This window comes from Mirounga angustirostris, unplaced genomic scaffold (genome assembly GCF_029215605.1).
Source record: "Mirounga angustirostris isolate CCGP_5_RB_7025 unplaced genomic scaffold, mMirAng1.0.hap1 SCAF_8, whole genome shotgun sequence".
NCBI classification, from domain to species: domain Eukaryota; kingdom Metazoa; phylum Chordata; class Mammalia; order Carnivora; family Phocidae; genus Mirounga; species Mirounga angustirostris.
Window position 1 is genome coordinate 130,054,016 of NW_026991716.1, and position 23,847 is coordinate 130,077,862.

The 23,847-nt window shown below is 41.8% G+C and overlaps 1 protein-coding gene across 5 annotated transcripts in view; it reads left to right on the forward strand.

The window, feature by feature from the left end:
* Positions 1-23,847, forward strand: part of PLEKHG1 (pleckstrin homology and RhoGEF domain containing G1) — a 226,066-nt gene that overhangs the window by 118,768 nt on the left and 83,451 nt on the right. For 4 of the 5 annotated variants that reach the window (XM_064598221.1, XM_064598222.1, XM_064598219.1 and 1 more), the window contains one exon: positions 13,145-13,650. In XM_064598221.1, coding sequence (XP_064454291.1) covers positions 13,243-13,650 — 408 coding nt within the window. In that variant the 5' untranslated portion in view covers positions 13,145-13,242. Of the gene's footprint in view, positions 1-3,748; positions 3,877-13,144; positions 13,651-23,847 lie in introns of those variants that run through there. The other variant, XM_064598223.1, reaches the window with a different exon arrangement.

Sequence of the window (23,847 nt, forward strand, 5' to 3'; positions counted from 1 at the left end):
CTCCCAGTCCTCCCCATTCTGTCCCATCCTGGCTTCTTCCTGAAAGGCCCATATGGTTCCTTGGAAGGATGCGGGCACCCACGCTAACTCACAGGACTGTGGCAATGACGCCCTAACCCTTCCCAGGGGAGATGAGAGTGTTAACTGACAACTTTTACCTTAAACCAAAAGGAGCTGGTTTCTCAGAGTAGAAGCTTGGGCCCTACGGCAGATTTCTGGGAAGGGATGTTTTTAAACAGTGGGGCTTTCTGGTCCTCTTCCAATTAGGCCACAAGGCTGGACTGCACTTGGCTGGCTGGCCGGTTCGTGCCTGCTGGCTGTGGACAAGTGTCCTGTGGGTGCTGCTCTTTCACCCCTGGGCCCCCATCCCTGGTGGGGAAACTGGGAATCGTCCCTGCACTTCTGATCGTGTAACCAGTGCTGCCCGCGAATGAACAAGAGCCGCTTTCCAGTAAGAGTATCTTTTTCACCCAACAAGGCATCAACGTGCAGTTTATCTGCGGCCGATCTCACTATCATTTACAAGGAGCTTTTGCTGAGCAAACAGTCTTTTTTTTTTTTTTTAAAGATTTTATTTATTTATTTATTTATTTGAGAGAGAGTATGAGAGAGAGCGAGCACATGAGAGGGGGGAGGGTCAGAGGGAGAAGCAGACTCCCTGCCGAGCAGGGAGCCCGATGCGGGACTCGATCCAGGGACTCCAGGATCATGACCTGAGCCGAAGGCAGTCGCTTAACCAACTGAGCAACCCAGGCGCCCGCAAACAATCTTTTTCCCTGCTGTTCATATTGGCAAATAATTATACAGGAAGAAGCAGCAAGGATGCTAATGCTGGTGCCTTTTGCATGTCTTGGGGTTTATTTAACTCCGCGCCCAGGAGTCCAGCGGGGCCCCTGCAAGGACCAGTACCAGTTGGTGTGAGCGAGGTGTGGGATCAGAGATGGGAAGGACTGGAAAGCGAAGCCCTTGCAGAGTAAGGTGGAGCAGAGGGAGGGGCCTTAAGAGAACACTGGGGCACAGAAGGCTCTTTTGCTCTCAGGTGTGAAAGAACCTTGAATGTGGCTCAAGAGATGTTCCTCTCCCTTCCCTTTTCTCTTCCTCTCCGCTGTTAAGGTCTCTGTATTGTCCCTCCTTGGGCCTTTGCTCTGTTCATGTGTTAATTCACTTAGCAAATATGTGGTACTGGGATAAATAGAAAGGCAAAAAGAGAGAGAGAGAGAGAGTGTGTGTGTGTGTATTCCCCGCTCTGAAAAAGCTAGATTTTTTTTTAAGTTCGATTTTAAAAGACTAGATTCAAAATCCTATGAACCACCCACGTTTCCAGGTGTGATAGAGAGTGGTTCCAGTTACCTGTGAGTGATATGAGCAGTGTTTCCTTAAGTTGATGATTTTGCTAAAACAGGAAACACAGGTGAAGTGACAAATGACTGACCCATGGGACCAAATACGCCCTGTGTTGCCCCCACAAAGCTGCCCTTCAAGTCAGGTCACTTGTCCAACGGGGATGTTTACTGACCGCCCAGCATTCACACTGGATACAGCCTTGCTATTTTGTTCACTTACAATGTACGCAGCATCTCTCAGAAATGGCTTTTTTTTTTTTTTTAAAGATTTTATTTATTTGACAGAGAGAGAGAGAGCACAAGTAGGCAGAACAGCAGGGAGAGGGAGAGGAAGAAGCAAGCTCTCCACCAAGCAGGGAGCCTGACGTGGGGCTCGATCCCAGGACCCCGGGATCATGACCTGAGCCAAAGGCAGCCGCTTAACCGACTGAGCCACCCAGGCGCCCCTCAGAAATGGCTTTTAAGAAATGTTTCTTGGCCGGGTGCCTGCGTGACTCAGTCGGTTAAGCATCTGCCTTTCGCTCAGGTCATGATCCCGGGGTCCTGGGATCGAGCCCCACATTGGGCTCCCTGCTCAGCAGGAAGTCTGCTTCTCCCTCTCCCTCTGCCACTCCCCCATACTTGTTTTCTCTCTCTCTCTCTCTCAAAAATAAAAAATCTTAAAAAAAAATTAAAAATGGAGGTTAGGGTGCCTGGGTGGCTCAGATGGTTAAGCGTCTGCCTTCGGCTCAGGTCATGATCTCAGGGTCCTGGGATTGAGTCCCGCATCGGGCTCCCTGCTCCTTGGGAGCCTGCTTCTCCCTCTGCCTCTCTCTCTCTCTCATGAATAAATAAATAAAATCTTTAAAAAATAAAAAAAATAAAATAAATAAAAATGGAGGTCAGTATGGAGGATTAAGAGAGTCCCCAAAGGGGTGCCTGGGTGGCTCAGTCGTTAAGCGTCTGCCTTTGGCTCAGGTCCTGATCCCAGGGTCCTGGGATCGAGCCCCGCATCGGGGCCCCTACTCTTCAGGAGGCCTGTTTCTCCCTCTCCCACTCCCCCCTGCTGTGTTCCCTCTCTCTGTCTCTCTCTCTGTCAAGTAAATAAAGAAAATCTTTAAAAAAAAGAGGGAGAGTCCCCACAGCCCAGGGAGGACCCTGCCTTACAAACTGCCTTTTCAGCATCTGTGATTTAGTGACTTCGTCAAACTGGTGAATTTTGTGGGAGAGAAACCATTCCAAAAGTTGTCTTCTGAACTGACTGATCAGTTTCCATCAAAATGGCTTGCTTAAGTGGTCTTGCATATGTTCAGCCTTATTCGAGAGGAAATTAAAGCAAATTATCCTATTATGTTGTTAGTTTAAAATCACTTAATAGGTATGATAGAAATAGCTATATTAAAGATGATCAGCTAATGTTATTTTCCATAACCACAAACGAATGCTTTAAATGAAACTTCTATTTAAAGGATGTTGATCATTTGAAAGAGTTTACATTTCCGTGTCTATACATGGGCATAATCCATAATTTGAGTTTTAACTCCATGGTGCAGTCATACCAGTTTTCAGTAACATTTTGTACTTTTGAAGACCCTTCAATTAAAGAACTCAATATCTTTTTCAAATATGAGCATTTTGAGTCTTTCTATAAAAATACATATAGCATTTTAAGGACAGGTGGCCTTAAGGAAACCAAAATCCAAAATAATTTGGAAGTCTCTTGTACTCAAGTGTTGGAGTTCGATCCTTCTGTCTTTTCCTACCTCGTATTTGTGAATTAGAAGATCACAGAATTTGACTGTTTTTCTAAGAACTGCCTATGAGTTTACATTTTAGATGTTTTTCTTCAGATGGGTTTTTAAACACTGTTTTTTTAAAAAATCAAACTTAAATATATTCATGTTTAACGTTGCCTACTTAAAACTGTATTAAATGTCTCGTTAAAGGAAACCAAGTGCCCAAACTTCCTCCAACAGTGTGATTCACTTCCACCCGCAAACTTCAGTTTTAAAACTTACGTTAGAGATGTGTCCATTTACTTCGAAACACACTTATAATTCAGGAGGTGAACTTGAAAATATCAGCGCTCCTGAGATCTTGATTCTTTTGTGGAGTTTAATGAGAATGGTGGCCAGAGCCAGGAAGGTAAAGCCCAAGCCGCTTTAGGCGAGTGTGGGTTGTATTTGATGTTCACAAAAGAATGGCAGGCGCAGGGTGTTGCTCAGCGAAGTGTGCATTTTCAAGTTACCCACAGTGGGGTCTATTGTCCTGTTTCTCAATTGAATGATGTCATGTTTCATTTAAGGCTCTGGGTGATGCTGAAATCTGTGGTCTGCACACTAGGGGGGAAAAGGCAGTGAGAAAGTTGCAAATCAGGTTTTTGTAAAGCCTTTGTGTGTTGGGTTTTGAGAGATAAAAGCTGACTCATGCAATATTTCTACGGAAGGAGCTGCACGGACTAGTAAAGGCTTCTTGTTTTACCTGACTGAGCTCCCAGTGAGGTCACTGCATCAGCTGGAGGCAGACGATGTGGCTCAGCCCGGGGAGAGCACAGGTAGGTGCCCACGTGAATGTGCCCAAAGCACCGATGCCCGTGCGGGGACAAACTCGTGCCTTCCCTCTTGGAGCTGCCGGAGACGGTGCACCGTGGGGAGAACCCATTGCAGGGGCTTTTCTTTACAACACAGTGCAGGGAAAGCAGCTTGCTGGGATATGTTACAACTGTTCTGGTATAAATGCGATCTATGGAAACAAGTTATCCAACAATGGAATTAGTCCAGAAGGTGATTTTTTTTCTCTCTCTCTCTCTATCTGAACTGGTGTCTGAAATGGTTTTTGCCTTGTTTGGGTTTGGTTTTTTGATCTTTCCTTAAAGTTAGGTTGAAATATCTAGAGAGCTGGTGTTTGTGATTCTGGGGGGGGAACGAAAATCCCAGGTTGCTGTGCATCGAATGCCCAGTATTTTAATGTGCTTTCTTTCTGAGGTTCACTGCAGGCTGAGCAGGGGGGCTGAAGGGGGGGGGGGCGTGGAATAAATGTTTGTAAATTTCGTGCTTAGCAACTGTAGTGGTGAAATTTAGTCTGAGTCTAGTGGGAACCAAAGTTGAGGAAGTAAATGCAATTTCCATTTTGAGTATTTATTGGTAAATACTTTTGTTAGGAGGAATAATCGGGGTGAAGGAGGCATGCATTGTATTCAACACTGTTGCACGTTGGAAACTGATTTTATTTTTATTATTTTAATGTAGTGATAGTTACATATTTCAAAGAAGATATATGGCATTCTTTTCCATTTATCATATTGAACATAAAAATCAATTATTTTAATATAAAATATTTAAATATTTGATACAAACTGAGGTTGTGGTTTTAATTTCTTTAAATAACTTTTTTCAGAGTATAAAAGCAATACACATGTGGAGGAAAGTGATATTTACAGATAAATATCAAAGGGAAAAAATCATCCATGCTCCTACTTGGTAAAACCAGTTCTAATATTTTATTATACCTTTCAATCTTTTTCTAATGTGGGTAATAAATAAGTGGCATTTTAAATTAAAAATTGGGTTCACATTGTACATATAAGCCGTCCATTTTACCAAACAGCATATTTTGTCCATTTTCTACACCCTTCAGAATTTGAAAGGACATGACATTTAATAGTTTTATATTGTTCCTTCTAGATGTATGTATTTACTCAGACCGCTATTGTTGACACTTTGAATTCTCTTCCTCTTTTTCCCCAAGAAAATGTTTAGTGTACTTTGTGGATGGATTTATTTACTCAGAGTGCTATTGTTAGTCACTTGAATTTCTCCTCTTCTTCCTCCTCCCCCCTCCCTGCCCCCCTCCTCTCCTGAAAATGTTATTTAGCCTAATGCCTCCCTTTCAACTGTGCGGAAATGTTTTGGGAACTGAGTGCGTTCAATACAAATAGAGCCTTAATATATAGCTATCCTTGTTTAGTTACTGCCCTGAAACCAGTATTTCCACACTAACAGGAAGGTGCTATTCAAAGTGAAGCTGAAGCATAGATTTTTAATCTAAATTAAAAATAGAGATTTTTTTTAATAGCCTTTGGCAGAGTCACTGAACTACGTGTTAGCATCCAAGACCTGGCATTAGTAGGATGGAGAAGAAAATTGCTATTTTGCAGTTCCTGCGTATGCTGTGGTTCCAGCTAGGAATGGACCTGCTGTCTATTTCAGGGTTGGAGTCACATTCCGAAGGTTGGCTGGGATCATGGAGTCTGGCCACCTAACTTACACATGAGGAAACCTGACACCCAAAGACCGTAGTACAAACCTTGAATGGTACAGGGCCAGGACATGAATGCAAACCCTCCAACCACAAGAGAGAGTGTTATGTCATAACCTAATTTCTGGCCCATCCTCTGAGCTCTTTCTATACACACAGTTGGGTACATATTCATTCCTTCACACACACACACACATACACACACACACACTATGTAGGCCCTTTTGGCCTTTAGCACATTGGTACTATGTGTTTTATGCAAGGAGCTTATGTTAAAGTGCATTTCCTGATCTCTAAGCGCCTTTTCCGCCCTACTGTTTTATGCATCTATACCCAACTGCAAAGAATAGTGGACTAGAAATCAGAAACCATAGTCTCTGATCCACAGTCCAACTTTGAACCCTCTCTGTTTATTTTTCTCCCCTGTAAAATTTTAAGAAGTAATGACACATGTGAATGAACTTTGAGGCTTTAGTTTGTTTTGATTTGGGTTTTGTTGTTTTTTTTTTTTAGGATAATTTTGATGCAGAGTTAAAGCAGTGGCATATTATGGCAAAGCTAATCTGTATAATAGAGACTGTTCAGGTTATCTCTTGCTGCATAACAAATCATTCCAAACCTAGTGGTTTGGAACAACAACAATCATTTATAATCTCTCCAAGTTTTGTGAGTCGGGAGTTCAGAGGAGGTGCTGCTCTGTGGTTCTGAATCAGGGACTCAAGAAATGCAGTCAGACATGAGAGTGCTGAGGTCACCTGGGAGGCTTCTCACTCACACAGCTGGTACCTTGGCTGGAAACACTCAAACAGAAGGCCCCAGAACAGCTAGGGTTGCTTGAGCGTCTCTCTCCATGTCAGTGTGGTCTCACCACATGGTTTCTCCAGCATGTCAGCTTCAGGATAACCAGACTTTTCTATGTGGTGGCTCAGGGCATGTCCACACCCAGTTTTAACCCAAGCCTCCTTCTGTCTTCGTGCTGTGCCATATTCTAAGGCACTGGTACCATGTTCATGGTTGAGGCAAGGTCCCTGCCCCGTCTGGGTTCCCGTGGGAAGGGAAAGAATGTGGAGGAATGATGATGAATGCTTGAGAAACAGATCCCCCCAAAGGGGCACTTACCACTTCCACTAGCGAGGAGAACTTGACCACCATGCTGTTATGTATGGTGGGAAGGCCGGGAAGTGTACTCAGCTGAAACACTATTCGCTGAAGCCGACCATAAAGGTAAAAACAGCTGCATTTGTATAAAAGGCCTTAAGGGAATTCCCTTTTAACCAAACTGGCATGCCTGTGCCCTTGAATGTAGAAATTCTAGAGTCACCACTTAGCTGAGGCACTATATCTATTAGCTGCATTAACTATCAACTACCATAGCCACTGTATCCCTTAGTTTCCATCCATTGGCCTGGGAATCCATTAGTAAATTCCCTGAATATTTAGTATCAGACTGTACAGCTTGAAAGAATCTTTGTTTTTGCTTTCTCATTCAACCTCTCGCCTCTTGTTTGAACAAGAGCCATTTTCGCAAAACACCTTTTCCCATTCTTGATCTTCTTGTACAAATACTGACTTAACTGACTTTTCTATGGTAACGCCATTTTTTTAACTATTTACTTTGGAAAATTTTTTTAATTTACAGAAAAGTTTCCAGGATCGTCCAGAGTTCCTTTACGTCTTGCATTGAGCTTCCCCTAATGTTAGCATCTGGCATCACCGTAGTAATTCGGTCAAAGCTAAGAAATTAACATGGTAGTATGATTTTTTTTTTTTTTTTTTTTTTACTTTATTTCCAAAGAACTGCAGATAAGTATGAAAATCATGTTATCGGGAGTAAATACTCTGAGCGTTAAGGAACATGTGAAATTGTGGTCCTGGCCTTGCCATTAATGGAAGAATCATGTTGGTATTTTAGAAATTCATGTTGCTATCTGGTGGCTTTTATCTAGTGAGCTATCCACTATCTTAGAGGTGTAGAGCAGAGGAGGATTCTCCTCAAATACCAGGTGTTGTCTTTGACATATAGAAATGTACATTTCTTATAACTTCAACTCTAAAAAGTTTTTTTCATTTGCTTTATTTGTATACAACTTTGAGGCTCCGCCTAAGACTGGCTGTGTATTAAATGGCTTTGCTGGCTGGGAGAAGAACTTCTTGCTTATACTTTAGTGTCTCTATCGGTTTCCCCTTTTTGAGAAATTCACAGGCAGTATAATAAGGAACTGCATAATTTTAGTTATTCATTGGTCTTGAGCGCAACACGTTCTCTTGATTTCCATGACTGCCCTGCCAAGGAACTCAGACTAGGTATTTGAAGTCTAGAATAGCAATGAGCAGAACTTGGAAATCCTGATCACACATCAGCCCCCACTGTGCATAGAGTTCTGCCTTGCCTTGTAAAGCTCCTCTTGGGGGTTGTGACAAGGAGTGGTCAGCTGTGGACCCCTCTGTCCCCCCTTCAACATGTAAACATGGTCACGGGAAGCCTGGGCCTTAACTTGCCATGGAAAGTTCTGCCTCAGCCCTAAATCAGCCTGAGACAAGTTAGAGTCAAGAAGTGCTGCTTTTGATTCTGGCAGTGACATTCCAAAGGAGAGCAGTTAAAATGATGGAAGTTTGAGGAGCAAACAGAGAAAAGCCAAGGAATTAAATCTCTCTCACCTAGAAACAGAGAGAGATTTGTCATGAAGTAAAATGTGGGAAAGCATACCTATGTGGAGCTCTATAGCCATTATTTTCCTTTTCTTGAGGATGGCACAAGAAGGACTATTTTATGTTCATGGCTTTGAGGCTGACAGTACTTCTGGCTGCAAGAATCACTGAGACTTTGGGGCGCCTGGGTGGCTCAGTTGGTTAAGCGACTGCCTTCGGCTCAGGTCATGATCCTGGAGTCCCGGGATCGAGTCCCACATCGGGCTCCCTGCTCAGCAGGGAGTCTGCTTCTCCCTCTGACCCTCCCCCCTCTCATGCTCTCTCTATCTCATTCTCTCTCTCAAATAAATAAATAAAATCTTTTAAAAAAATAAAATAAAAAAAAGAATCATTGAGACTCTAAGACCTTCGACTTGGGTTTCCAGCACCACCTCTGGGTTTACCAAGGATCAGATGGATCAAGACCCTCCAGGCAGGCAGAACCAGCTTCTTTCAGGATATTCACCGTCAAAAGACCCGCTGACGTGGGCCATCAGCAATGGTGGGCAAGTTCTCAGAAGATGCTATGTAATCTCCCAGGGTTTGGGTTTTGGTAAGAAGAAAGAGAGGTTATAAGAAGAAAAATAAAGCATCACATTAGCCAAATGTTAATACAGCCTGTCAGCATCCTTCACTCAAGGTGGAGGAAGAGGCTTTCTTGCTCTACAGCTTTCTATCTGGGTGTTGCCGTTTACCAGGGGAATGATTACCCCAATATCTAGTACACAGTGACTGCCTTCACCTCTGTTTTTTTTTTAAAGATTTATTTATTTATTTATTTATTTATTTATTTATTTATTTATTTGAGAGAGAGAGCGAGAGCACATAAGAGGGGGGAGGGTCAGAGGGAGAAGCAGACTCCCTGCCGAGCAGGGAGCCCGATGCGGGACTCAATCCCAGAACTCCAGGATCATGACCTGAGCCGAAGGCAGTTGCTTAACCAACTGAGCCACCCAGGCGCCCCTCACCTCTGTTTTTATTAACTCATAACAGTAATGGCATATTAATGAATGGAGGGGAAGAAAAGACAACCTCGGAATGGTAGGCACCTCTCCATTCACTATTATTTGAATAAAGATTGATAAGGAAATAAATGTGACTCTTAACAGAACAATATAATGATCTAGAGGACTTCATTGTCCAACTAAAATACAATGCAGGCCACATAGATAATTTGTAATTTTCCAGTAGCAACATTAAAAAAAGCAAAATGAAACCAGTTAAAATAATTTTAAGAAGATATTTTATCTAACCCATTATCCCCAAATATTATTTCACCCTGTAATTAATGTAAAAATTATTAAGGCAGTGTTTTGTACTAAGTGTTTGAAATCTGGCATATATTTTATCCTTACAACATGTCTCAGTTTGGACTAGCTGCATTTCAAGTGCTCAATGGTCACATGGGCTACTGGTCACATGTCAGGTACTGTGCTGACCAGGACAGCTCTGGAGATAAATATCAGTAATTGGTGTGCTATATGACGAAGAATAATCCAGACAGGGTGGAAATTTTAAATTATTTCAAGGGAGGTGAGAACAAGACTAGGCGGTTTTTATGAGGTCCATTTCCTCATGTGAGAAAACTAATTATCTTCTAAGCAATGAATCAACATAAAAATGTGATCCATTAGCAAATTCAGTCTCATATCGTATGAGACCTAGCATTAAATGTTTCACTTCTGTCCTTGGCAATTTTGGAAGGTGTTTATTTTAATTTGGGGCAGTAAGCTTGGTTAAATATTAGATACCAAATATCCCAAATACTCTATTTTATTTTATTTTATTTTTTTAAAGATTTTATTTATTTGACAGACAGAGAGAAAGCACAAGTAGGCAGAGCGGGAGGCAGACTGAGAGGGAGAAGCAGGCTCTCCCCTGAGCAGGGAGCCAGACGTGGGGCTCGATCTCAGGACGCTGGGATCATGACCTAAGCCGAAGGCAGCGGCTTAATCAACTGAGCCACCCAGGCGCCCCTCAAATACTCTATTTTAGGGGCGCCTGGGTGGCTCAGTCGTTAAGCGTCTGCCTTCAGCTCAGGTCGTGATCCCGGGGTCCTGGGATCAAGCCCCGCGTCGGGCTCCCTGCTCCGCGGGAAGCCTGCTTCTCCCTCTCACACTCCCCTTGCTTGTGTTCCCTCTCTCACTGCCTCTCTCTCTGTCAAATAAATAAATAAAATCTTAAAAAAAAAAAAAAAATACTCTATTTTAAAAGAGCCTGGTTGGCAGTCTGAAGAACAGGCTGGCCCAGTGGCCTAGAATACATGGCCTGGTATTAGAATATAGGAAGCTTTACCTGGAACAGGGCCCAAATTCATGCTGCCATTTAAAATTTATCCATGAAGGGACCCCCTGTTGATCTGAGTTTCATATCCCACTTTTTCCCACTTTTGAAGGTGTGAAAGGCACTCTCATCCCTAGCAGCCCAGCATGGACTCCTCTGAAACACCTGGCCACTTCTATTCCCCTTTAATCCCTCAGTCTCATTATTGGCTGGCTAACTTGGCATGAAAGTAAAGAAGTGAGTCTCTATTGTGTTCATTTCTACCAATCCTGAAAATGGATATGTGCCAAGAGTTTTATTAACTGTTATAGTTTTCCATACTGGAGAGAAGGTGTGTCCAGGTCTTTGGGGAGTAGGTTGATGTGGACCTTTCCAGATGCCCTGGCTTTCATGGACAGTATATCCAGTTTATATTCGGTACTAAATCATTGCCTCATTGGACCTTGGGGACCTTAAGAATAATCATATACTTCCCAAAGTAGTGCCCATTTCTGAAAGTGAGATCAACCGCATGGTTATGGTTATGATGGATGCCATCATGAGGGGAAGAAAACCTTGCTGGGTCTGCTTCTACTTTTGACTGCCTAGGACTTTCTTAACACCAGTCCCAAATGTGGGCAAGTGTCTTCTGCTGTAAGCACACCTACATGCCTGGCTGATTCTTGGATTTTTGCCGTACTCAAGTTGGATCAGGCTTTTTAGGGCAAGTGCATTTTAACTACTATAACCAATCCATGTTTTATAGGCCATAAAGTTGTTATAGAGCAAGCAGAAAGAATATTGCAAAAGCTTTAAAAATTTGTGGCAAGTTTATACCATGTGGTAGTGGTTATGCTGATAAATTACTCATTTCCTACATATTTCTTACCATTCCTGCTTGTTGACCCAATTTAGTTCTTTGATTTTATATTTATAATTGTCATATTTGCATTATAGGTTGGCACTAATATTTGCCGTGAATATAAACTATCTGGAGAAAGTTAGGATGTGGAAGGATACAGACCGGATGGATTCTTTATATTCTAGAAATATCGCTACCAGCTCTTTGACAATCTTTATTACAGAGCCAAACCAAATTCATGTTTTGAAAAATGATCATCATATTCTTCTTGTTGTGTGTGTTCTGTTATAAACTTCCAAACATAAGTTGCACTCTTGTATTTTTCTAAGAAAACCCGTAGGCATGGATCCTGGTGGTAAGCAACCTGCCAAAATGACGCAAATGTCTTCGTTCATCACACTCTTCATTGCAAGGCATATTGTTCCATAAACTTGGGATCTCATTAGGGGAAAACAATGTTGGTCCTGCCTTGCAAATGAAGAAGACTGGAACTTTGTGTGTTTCACCAAAATAGCTTCTGTGAGTTTCTTTCACGTAGGGCCTCAAGATTTAAATGCTACATAGATTAAATGACCTTTGGACTTCGCAGTTACTCTCTTCTTGTGCCCTCTTCTAAACACTAACGGCCCTTTCTCTTTAAAAATACATAATTTTTCTCATAATTGAGTTTCTATATTATTTAATTGTATTTTACCCTGCTGTGTTGTCAACTTTATGTGGGGAACGTTGTAGTTAATCAAGTATCCTCTGTAACAGTATAACTTCATATGCACCACAAATGGGACATCAATTTTGTTTTGTTTTGTTTTGTTTTAAAGATTTTATTGATTTATTTGAGAGAGAGCAAGCACAAGCAGGGGGAGAGGCAGAGGGAGAGGGAGAAGCAGACTCCCACTGAGCAAGGAGCCCGATGCGGGACTCGATCCCAGGATCCTGGGATCACGACCCGAGCCGAAGGCAGCCACTTAACTGACTGAGCCACCCCGGCACCCCGATGTCAACTTTCAACTAGAAATTGAGAGAAATGTGTTGAGAGAGAAAGTTTGAAAGGACGTATGGGTCTTAATAGTTTGGCTTTTGTTGCCCAGGATCAGAAAGTTACTGTCCACCCAACCCTTTTTTTTTCATGCCGTATCCAAGTGAAATGTGAAATTGTCAGCGTCCGTTAAGTAGTGGTGGATCCAGGATGGTAGCTTAAAATTTTGTGGAACGAGAGTGGGATACTTAAAATGTAGATCAGTGTTTTGTAAAATTCCATATGAATCATGCAGGGTGTGTTTTAAGCACATAAGAATCACGTGCAGTGCTTGTTAAAGCTATCGAGTCCTTATGCCCTGACCACTGAGCCTTTGATTTGGTAAATCTGGACGGGTCTGCGTGTATGAGTCACTCCAGGTGATCCCACTTTGAGGCAGTGGCTGCTGGGCTTCTCGAACTTTACTCTATGCACAATGGCATTGGTGTCTTGTGAAAGTGCAGACTGAAGTTCAGCAGGTCTGGGGTGGTGCCTGAGACTCTGCATTTCTCACGTGTTCCCAGGTGATGCTTTAGAAACTCTGACTTTGCAACTCGACCCACCATGGGTGCCTTTGTATTTCCTTCTACAACGAACCCGCTACCTTTTTACTTCTGACCATATATACTTTGGGGCTAGGTTTTAACCTCCTTTAAACCTTGTCTGATGTAATTTAAAAATACTTACCTTGTCCTTTTTCTTTCTTTTGTTCTTTCCTTTAAAAAAAAATGAATATAGATGTGCACCCCTTGTGTCTTGAAGTGCCCTCAGCTGTAACAGAAACTCCAGATCGCAAGGCCTCCGCCAGGCATCCCCACACCCTGGAACCCAAGGCCATGGAGCTCTCCGACAGCGACCGCCCGGTCAGCTTCGGCTCCACGTCGTCCTCGGCCTCTTCCCGGGACAGCCATGGCTCCTTCGGCAGCAGAATGACCTTAGTCTCAAACAGCCACTTGGGCTTGTTTCACCCAGATAAGGAAGCCGGGGCCATAAAACTGGAGCTGATTCCAGCCGGGCCGTTTTCCAGCAGCGAGCTGCAGCGGGAAAGCCGGGCTGGGCCGCAGGACGCGGATGAGGGCGGCGACGTTCAGCCCCGGGCCCAGCGGGGAATGGAAGCAAGCGGGGCGAGCAGAACGGGGGCCGAGTCGGCCACCAGCCCCAAGCTCCTCTATGTGGACAGAGTTGTTCAGGAGATTCTGGAGACCGAAAGGACTTATGTGCAGGACTTAAAAAGCATCGTAGAGGTAAGGCAAACTTTCTTCTTTGGTTCTTTTAAAGCTTGTCGTGCAGGATAAATATGCTTGCAAAATAAAGAGCAAACAAAGCCAGGGATCGGGAATGTTTTGTCTCCTAAGACACAGGAGTAGGGGGAATGTTTAAACAGACCATCACCTAAGAGGAACCCGAGGTCCATATTCGTTGTGTTAAAAATCCTCTTCATATTTGCAGTAACGCACTAATAATGTGATAGAAGCAAGAACAAGGGTGCCAGTGCGCCCACCAGTAGATTGTGTTAATAACTTCTCCACCTGAGAGCTCCAAGTGCTCCACAGGGCCTGGAGCAGGACTGGACGTGTCCTGACTTGCTGATGTCAGGTGTATCGGGACTGAGTCCATCCGGCTATCTCCACCTGAATCACAATGGTCTACTGGTGTCTGGGAGCTTCCCAGACAGGTACTGTGTCCCACCTCCAGAGACTGTGATTTCAGGGGCCTGGGGTATGGCCCCGGCAGAGGGCTGGTGGAAGAGCCCCAAGGGATTCAGATGAGCTTGGGAGCCACTGTTTGGTGCTGTCCTCTATTCGTTGGTGTTTGGGGGAAGGTAGGGAAGGGAAGAGGAAAAACCTGGGCTTTGTCTTGTCTCGGGCATTTACTTTCTTTTCACTTTGATAGTGAACAAGTTTGCGTAAATTATTTGACCCCATGTGAATTGGGCTCAGCTGATGGGCCAGATTAGGTACTCTGGAAACTGAGTTATGAATTGACTTTGATTTATAGATAGGTTTTTAAGGATAAAATAAAAATTACCAGAGCAGCTCACATACTAACTCATTCTCAATTAATGATTAAAAATATGAATTTTTAAAGATAAATTTATATACTATAAAGCTGGACCCACATTGCTGCCTGGGAATATACCAAGTTCTTTGATTTGTTAGTGCCCTCTTCCTGTTTTAGACTTTTAATGTCAAATGTTTCAGAGTATAGTGGGATATTTGCTGATGAGCACATTCTGCACCAAATACATGCATTCTTAGAGCTTTAGAAAAAAAAATTCTGAGGCATAATTGTGTGTTGAGTTCCATAAATGACAGAACCAGACGCTGTCTACTAAAAATAGTTATGACATAACTTCCTGGTAAAAATAGAAAAATCAATTGATGCTCAACCAAAACAATATGGGATACCAAATGTAGAATACAGCAGGCCAATTTTCTTTTTAATTTCAACAATGATGTCATTTGTACTTGCGAAGAAATACCTGTGAAACTGCCAAAAATTTTGCAACCTCTCAGGAAATCCATGGTTGTCAAAGCTTGCTTTGGTCTGTCCTTTTTCTTTTCTTTCTTGGAAATCCCTCCACCTAACCAAAATTCACCATACTGAGAGAGAAGCCGTAAGTTTCTGAACTGATATTCCATGAACACTGTTGTTTTTTTCTGAGGCTGGTTGCTAAACCTTGGTGAGAGGAAATGGGTAAGATCTGAACAAAAGGGGACCGATAAAGACAGGATATTTTCTGCTAAGAAAGTTTCAGTAGAAGTTCTATTCCAAGCTGCCCAGATGTTCATGCCCTTTTTTTTTTTTTTTTTTTTCATGATTGGTGAATTGACCATGTTTTACACTGGGGGTTGGTGGACTTTTTCTATAAAGAGCCAGAGAGTAAATGTTAGGGTTTCTGGGCCCTGAAGTCTCACTTATAATCGCTCAGGTCTGTTGTAGCTCAGATGCAGCCACAGACATGATGTCAATGAATGAGTATGGATTTTCCAGTAAAATCCATGGGGCGAGGTTTGACCCAGGGGCCATAGTTTGAGGCTCTGAATTGGTGCCTGTGTTTCATTAACTCTAAAATGAGACTAAAAAGTAGTACCCACTTCATAGGATTAGTATGAGAATTAAATACATGAAAAACTCTTAGGACAGGATGTGGCACATAGTAAGCAGTTAATAAGAGGAGAGTATCCTCATCAGCAGCCTCCTCCGAATTTGCTGGTTGAGAGTGGTCACCATTCAACTATACTGTGTTTTACCTAAAGCCTTTCACAAAAATAAACAGGTTAGTCAGTTTGCTACAGCAGACATTTAATTAGGAAAAAAATGTAAAACCGGTGATCCCAGCGTTACTATTTTGAATGCAACTGGATTATTTCCAATGAATCCACTGAAAACCTGAGGTGACACATAAGGTGACACATGAGGATGTTGGGAGGAAGAGTATTTGGGGAAGAAAAGTCCCAAACGCAGTGGGAGGCACCCATGTAGGTCGAAGTAAATGCTGCTTTGTTCCGGAATTCACCAGAATGCTTTGACTTATTTACCCTCTCCACCTAGAAAAAGCCAGACTCTTTAGATGAGGGATTAGTTGTCACAGCTTTTTCTTCACGTACTTTTGTTACTCTGTTTCTCAAGATCACAATTTTCACAGAATGGTTAAACTCATTTTATCTAGTTCTTTCCTTGATGAAGAATAATCAATTATTTTTCTACTTGCAGCAACTCTACCCAATAAAGACTGTGAAAATCGATATTCTTTTAAAATACAAAGTGTCGATTCCATTCAAATGTGTTTTCCTTGATCCATTCCTAACTTATTTTTATAATTCTGTAGCCGACTTCTCTCAGATCCTCAATTTTTCAAATGCAGAATTTCAAAATGGGAAAAGAGCTGCTCATTAACAACCTGCTAATACAAGTTCTCACCACACCTAAGGGGTGGAGCTTGTTAGTTGGCTCCTTCTCAGCAAGAATTATTTCTGAGGGGGAAAAAAAAGTCTAAGCATTTATAGAGATACTGGTAAGTCATGTTTCATCTGTGCAGGAGCACATTTCTGATTTTCTGCACACTGCTTAACGAATTTCATCTAATGCACTTCATCCTCAATCAATTTCCCCTGTAAGTAGCGCCTTTTATCCATATACCACATACATCATCCCCACAGGTCAGGTTTAGATTTGTTTGTAGGATTTATAAATGGAAACATTTTTGTGAAAGATCACGGATATATACATAGATTTAAGAGGCATTAACACAGAGGCGCCTGGCTGGCTCGGTCAGTGGATCGTGCAACTCTTGATCTCGGAGTTATGAGTTTGAGCCCCACATTGGGTGTAGAGATTGCTTAAAAATAAAATCTTAAAAAAAAAAAAAGACGAGAGAGAGACATTAACACCATGTGCTTTGACCTATTCAACTTGGTCCCAGAATAACTGACTTCAGAGAAGAGATCCTTCCAACCTTATTTAGGCAAAAGAATCCCCAGATGTTGGTTACACCTACAAAGAAGGTTATCTGCCTTTCTTTCCCATATGTAGAGAGATTGTACTAATCCCAAATATATAGGTCTTTTTCCTTTCCCATTTCCTGAACATTTTAAAAATGTTATTGTTCTTATCCCTATTGCTGTTTATTTCTTGCATTCCTCCCCAGATCCTTTGTTCTGAGCCCCCTGCTCCTCCCTCCCCCACCATGGCTACTCCATCCTCTGCTTCTTTGCCCGACATGCTAGTCATCTAATTTTATACACTTGACATTTGAGAGAAAGAGGGAAAGAAAGAGAGGTGAGATCTTGACTGTCCCTCCTACTCAAAGGAACAATGGAGCTGTTATTTCCATTTCTATATATGGCTCCTAATAGCATTCACAGATAAAATGAGGTAATAAATAAGAAAGCAAGTTTTAAAAGTTAAAAGTAAAATAACCAATGAGACAATTTGTGGAGAGATAGAAATCCGTGGTTGGAAAGTAGAAAATAAGGATCTCTTTCATGTTTAATGGAACCTTAACAATGACTGAGTAGGGACTCTCATGGGTAGAGGGGGTTTCTTTAATCTTCCTAAATGATCTATAAAAGAGCCTTTGAAAGCCTCATAAGATTTGGCCCCAGATATACTTTATGGCCTGTTTTAGCCTTTTAGGAAAGTTTTTAAATAGTTCATAATGTTATATCATGCTGTGCAATTAGAAGTTAATTCCCTACTACAAAATATTATCTTTGAACTATAAGCGATACTACATTAAATCATCTTTTTTGGACATTGAGGACATGTGTATTTAGTAGGAAAAAGTGGGTAAAGTACTAAATGTAACAGTTTATTTTTTTCTATCATCTTCTAGAGAGCTAAAATTCTTTTCAAGCACCTTTGTCCACACAGTGTGTTTAAAAGCTGAGAAGTGATTATCCCAGCCATAATGTTTTATTTTTTTTTTTATTTTTATTTTTTAAAGATTTTATTTATTTATTTGGCAGAGAGAGAGCACAAGCAGGGGAAGCAGCAGGCAGAGGGAGAGGGAGAAGCAGGCTCCCCGCCGAGCAGGGAGCCCTACGCGGGGCTCGATCCCAGGACTCTGGGATCATGACCTGAGCTGAAGGCAGAGCTTAATGACTGAGCCATCCAGGCGCCCCCCACCCAGCCTTAATGTTTAAAACTTAAAGAGCCAAAGCCTTATTAAACATAGCTTTGTGGAGAGCATTCAGCATTGTTCAAAAGCTGTAGCTGAACAAGGATTAGAATGTTGATCTCCGACCCCCTTCCCAGCCCCCCCCCCCCCCCTCGCCAAGCTCTTGTGTTTATCAGTCTACAGGGACTCTTTGTTTTAGTGCATGATAGTGTAGACAGTGTCAGGGTAGGTGGAGGAAAGAAGGATGCTTTGCACATGCTTGCTGACGTGAAACACACTGAAAGCTATTCTGCCCATTGCCATGGCTTCCAGAAGAGGTTGCTCTTAGTACTGGAGACACCACGTTAGTTGGAAGAATAACCTTACACATGGGAAGCAAGCCTTCTCTCAAATCAGCAGAGGGGAAGAAAGAAACCTAGTGACCAGTCCTGAGGAGTCTGTAGGGCCTGTGCACCATTTTCTCTGTCTAGAGACTTAGCATAGAGACTCAGATTCTGATAGAATGGAATCTGAGTTAGCTTTTGTCCAGGGCCACCCCTCCCTCCAGGACAAGGCTGTCGATTTGGATGTGATTTTCTGATGAAGTCTGGCTTGCTTTGGATCCTGTTGGAGAAACAAGACTGTTTGGTGTGGAAAAGGGGCAGTTTGTGTCTCTGCCGCTCTCTTCCCTTAGCCGTGAAAATAGGATTCTCTGTGGGCATCTCCTGGACCAGCCATAACTGCTTAGGACTGTGGAGAAGAGGAGAAAGGTCTCGAACTAAAAGAGAAGGCTGTTGAGAAGAGGTGAACTGTCATGGCTTTTATTACCCTTTTATTTGCAGATATCCTCACTAAATACTTCCCCTCCAGTATAAATAACATTTATTATACTGACGCTTTTTATGAGGTCGTGTAGAGTTTTTTGAATACCGGGGGAAATATGTGTTCAATGCTGGAGTGTAGGACTTGGCAGGAATTGTTTTTAATGAAGGCTTGTTATGTGGGTAGATTTCATAAAGAACTTACACTGTGGGATTTGGCACAATTTAATGTACTTTTTTTTTTACGTGGCATTTGAGTACTTTTTTTGAATGTCTCTATTTGTTTTTCCTTCCAAGGGTTTTATCATAAAACCATTTAAGATCTATAATAATTTAGAAGCAAACCTGTTAAATAGTTTTCTGCTTGTGTTGGAGCTATTCCTTAAACAGCACATCTAATTGCTGCACATAATCCCCCCAGTCTCACTTTGACTATACATGTCCAGATCTCTTTATTATTATTGTTGTTGTCATCGTGTTCCCTTCTTCCCTCCCCAACCTCATTCTCCTCTTTCGCCACCTCAATGACAAAAACTTAGAAGGTAGAAACACGGTGATTTCTTTCCACTTTTTGTTTGTTTTTATTGAAGCGTAATTGACATACAATATCCTGTTAGTTTCATGTGTACAATGTAGTGATTTGACATTTGTATACATTGTGAACTGATCACAATAAGCACATTTACCATCTATCATCATACAAAGTTAATACAATATTATTGACTGTATTCCCGGTGCTGTACATTACATCCTCATAGCTTATTTGTTTTATAACTAGAAGTTTGTACCTCTTAATCCCCTTCACCCATTTCGCACCCCACCCCCAGCCCCCGTTCCCTCTGGCAACCTCTGTTCTCTGTACCTGCGAGTCTTGGTTCCGTTTGGTTTTGTCTGTTTTGATTTTTATATTCCACTTGTAAAAGTAAAATCACATGGTATTTGTCTTTCTCTGACTGACCTATTTCACTTAGCATAATGTCCTCAAGGTCCACAAATGGCAAGATCTCATTCTTTTTTGTGGCTGAGTAGTATCCCATTGTATATATACACCCCATCTTCTTTATCCATTCATTTATCTATGGTTGTTAGGTTGTTTCCATATCTTCATATCCATATCTATTATAAACAATGCTGCAATGAACACGGTGCAGATATCTTTTCAAATTAGTGTTTTCATTTTCTTTGAATAAATACCAAGAAGTGGAATTGCTGGATCATATGGTAGCTCTTTTTGAGGAAACTCCATATTGTTTTCCGCAGTGGCTGCACCAAGTTGCATTCCCACTGTGTATGAGAGTTCCCTTTTATCTACATCCTTGCCAACACTTGTTGTTTCTTGTCTTTGATAATAGCCATTCTGATAAGTGTGAGATAACATCGCATCGTGGTTTTGATTTACATTTCCCTGATGATTAGTGATGTTGAGCATCTTTTCATGTGCCTATTGGCCATCTGTATATCTTCTTTGAAAAGTATCTAGGGGCACCTGCGTGGCTCAGTCATTGGGCATCTGCCTTTGGCTCAGGTCATGGTCCCAGGGTCCTGGGATCGAGCCCCGCATCGGGCTCTCTGCTCAGCGGGAAGCCTGCTTCTCCCTCTCCCACTCCCCCTGCTTGTGTTCCCTTTCTTGCTCTCTGTCAAATAAATAAAATATTTTTTAAAAAGTATTCAGATCATCTGCCCATGTTTTAATCAGATTGTTTGGTTTTGTGTTACTAAGTTATATGCGTTCTTTATGTATCTTAGATATTAACCCCTTATTAGAGATACGATTTGCAAATATTTCTCCCATTCAGTACATTGCCTTTTTCATTTTGTTGATGGTTTCCTTTGCTTTGCAGACGCTTTTTAGTTTGATGTAGTCCCATTTGTTTATTTTTGCTTTTGTTGACCTTATCTGAAGAGACAGATCCAAAAAAAATCACTAAGACTGTTGTTGAGCTTACCGCTTACTTTTTCTTCTAGCAGTTTTATGCTTTCAGGTCTTACATTCAAATCTTTAATTCACCTTGAGTTAATTTTTGTATATGGTGTAGGAAAGTGGTCCATTTTCATTCTTTTGCATATGGTTGTCTAGTGTTCCTGATGTTGTTTATTGGAGAGACTGTTTTCTCCCCATTATATATTCTTCTTCCCTCTTTTGGAAATTAATGAACAATATGTATATACATAGGTTTATTTCTGGGCTTTCTATTCTGTTCCATGGATCTATGTGACTGTTTTGATGCCAATCCTGTAGTGTTTTAATTACTATAGCTTTGTATTATAGTTTGAAATCAGGCATTGTGATACCTCTGGGTTTTGTTGTTGTTTTTTTTTCCTTTTTCAAGATTGCTTTGGCTATTTGGGTCCTTTGTGGTTCCATATGAATTTTAGAATGATTTGTTCTAGCTCCATGAAAAATGCCATTGGAATTTTGATAGGGATTGCAGTGAATCTGTAGATTGCATTGGATAGTACGGATATTTTAACAATATTAATTCTTCCAACCCATGAGCACAGACTCTCTTTCCATTTATTTCTGTCTTCTTCAATTTCAGTACAGACTGTCTTTCCATTTATTTATGACTTCTTCAATTCTGAGTGTTCATCTATTCTACCCATTGTAATGTAATGTGGGAGGAAGGGCAGAGACCTGGATTTTCACTTTTTTCCAGTCCTAATGAGTTGGCTCATGTTGAGTGTTCTGTTCATTTGCAATCAGTCAGAAGGTATTAACAATGTAAATGTTCAAGGTGAGCAGCGTTTAGTGAAAGCAAGGCCAGTAGAAGTTTTCAGATTTGATAAATAAAAGTAGCATAGGAAAGTAGCTGTTGGCTCTTGACAAGAGTTGGCATGTACTTAATGACGGCTGCCAGTTTAGGTTATTGTCTCCAAATCTTTATGGTTAGATCTTCAGTGAAAACTTAGGAACATTATTTAAAACACTTATATTAATCAGATTCTCCTGGGAGCATGGTAGACAGTGACATCATCAAGCTTTGTGACCATTCCTACCACCTCACTGGTTCCCAACAGCTGTAAACACACTATGTATCTAACACTTCTAAATTTTATCAATATGTGCCTTGATAACAACAATAGAAACACTAAGAAATAAACATGAACAGCAACTAATATTTGAGTACTTACCGTATATCAGGCGCCGCCTTAAGCCCCATCCTCACTCACAGCCCCATCATGTGGGTATTAGTATAATTTTCCTGTTTTAGCACAAGAATATTGAGCGTGCAGAAGGTTAAGTAAGTTGTCCAAGGCCACATAGACAGTGGTAAAGCTGGAACTGAAACGGGTCTCATTCCAGAGCCCACTCCTTTTACCAGTAGTCTACACTGTTATTGCAAATCTTCTCTTAGAACCTAGCAAAGGGTTCAAACGTTTTGCCCTCTTCTTACTCTCTCTGGAGCAGGGTTTTGCAACAGGAGCCCCACAGACATTTTGGATTGGACAATTCTTGGTTGTGGGAGACAGTCATGAGGGTTGTAGGATGTCTCGCAGCAAACCTGGCCTCTACCCACTAGGTGCCAATAGAACCACCATCATCTCCTTTTGTAACAGCCAAAAATATCTCTAGACATTGCAGAACATCCTCTGCAGGACAAAATCACTTCTGGCGGAGAACCTCTGCTCTATAGATTTGGAACACGTCTTACACATCTGTGTAAGAATAGGCTAAGCCACAGTCACAGATAGAAACTCCCCAGTGGCTTAATAGAACAGGAGTATATTTCTTTCTTCTGGAACAGTAGGTGTGCAGGTTGGCGGGAGCGGTGCTCCTGCATGCACTCATTCGAGGACCCCAGCTGATGAGGCTCTGCCATCTTCAAGATTGCTGCAGTCTGCACCATCTCATTTGGCTAGAAGCACAAGGAGACAGGGAGACATGCCTGGGGGAGGTTTCTAAGACAGTCACAGAAGGGGCTCAGCCCCCTGGCCTCATTCCCCAGGTGAGACTCTTCTCAGATGGCCACAACAAACTGCAGATGGAGTCTAGCTGTGTGCCCAAAGAAGGCGGGAAACATTTGGTGAGCACCTGGCAGTCTGCAATGACACATTGTATAGAATTAAAACATTCCTGTTGTGAAACTACACCGTGTGTCTCCCCCCAACCCCACCAACCGTCACTAAAAATAAAAATGAACAAGGAAGAAAGCAGGAATGATTTTGGTGATGCTTACTGCTGAGATTATGGTGACTCCCTCTGCCAAGTGGTACTACAGAATGTTTTAAATGAATTCTCCATTTCGGTCTTGGAACAGACTCAGACCAGTGTGTCATTTTTGCTCCTCTCTCCCGTCTCACTTATCTTCATCACTCCCTTTTTCTTTACCCTTTCTCCCATCATTCTACTCATCCCCATCCACACAACCAGCCAATAGGGCTCTTTGGAATTATTGAACACCATAGGTAGTATTCCGGTTTAAAAACAGGGCTGCTGGGCCTAGCAATAGTTCAAAAGCAGGGTTTGTGCTTATCTTGCTAGTGTTCTGGGAACCTTGTGAGCAGAAGGCAAATCAATGAGGATAATGGACCGAAGCCATTAACCACTGAACAGAATGATGCTTGGGATCTACAAGTTTATGGCCACACTGATCAAGTTTATTTGAAAACTGAATGCTCTCCTTTTTACTGCTATGCTCTTCTTTAAAACTCATTTCTTAGCCATTCGGAGAAGCCAAAATGAGAATTATGGATATTTCAACAAAAAATGAGCAATGAAAGACCAAACTGTGAAAATTGTTTTTATACATTCTTAGCTTTTTACACCCCAAACTAACTGATGTTATTATGGATGCTTTTCGGTAAGAAGTGGAAGTCAATTTGCATCCTTCCAGAAGTGAACTTACAGAAAATAAATTTACCATTGATAAATGGTAGTCTGTTTATATTGTTAACCTTCACCTGGGGTACGGTTTTCAAATTACTTTGTAGAAATAGCATAATGATCACCAATTGTTATAATAATTATGGGTGCAGTGATGGTCTCATTGTCTCCCTGAGAAATACTAAACCTCAGA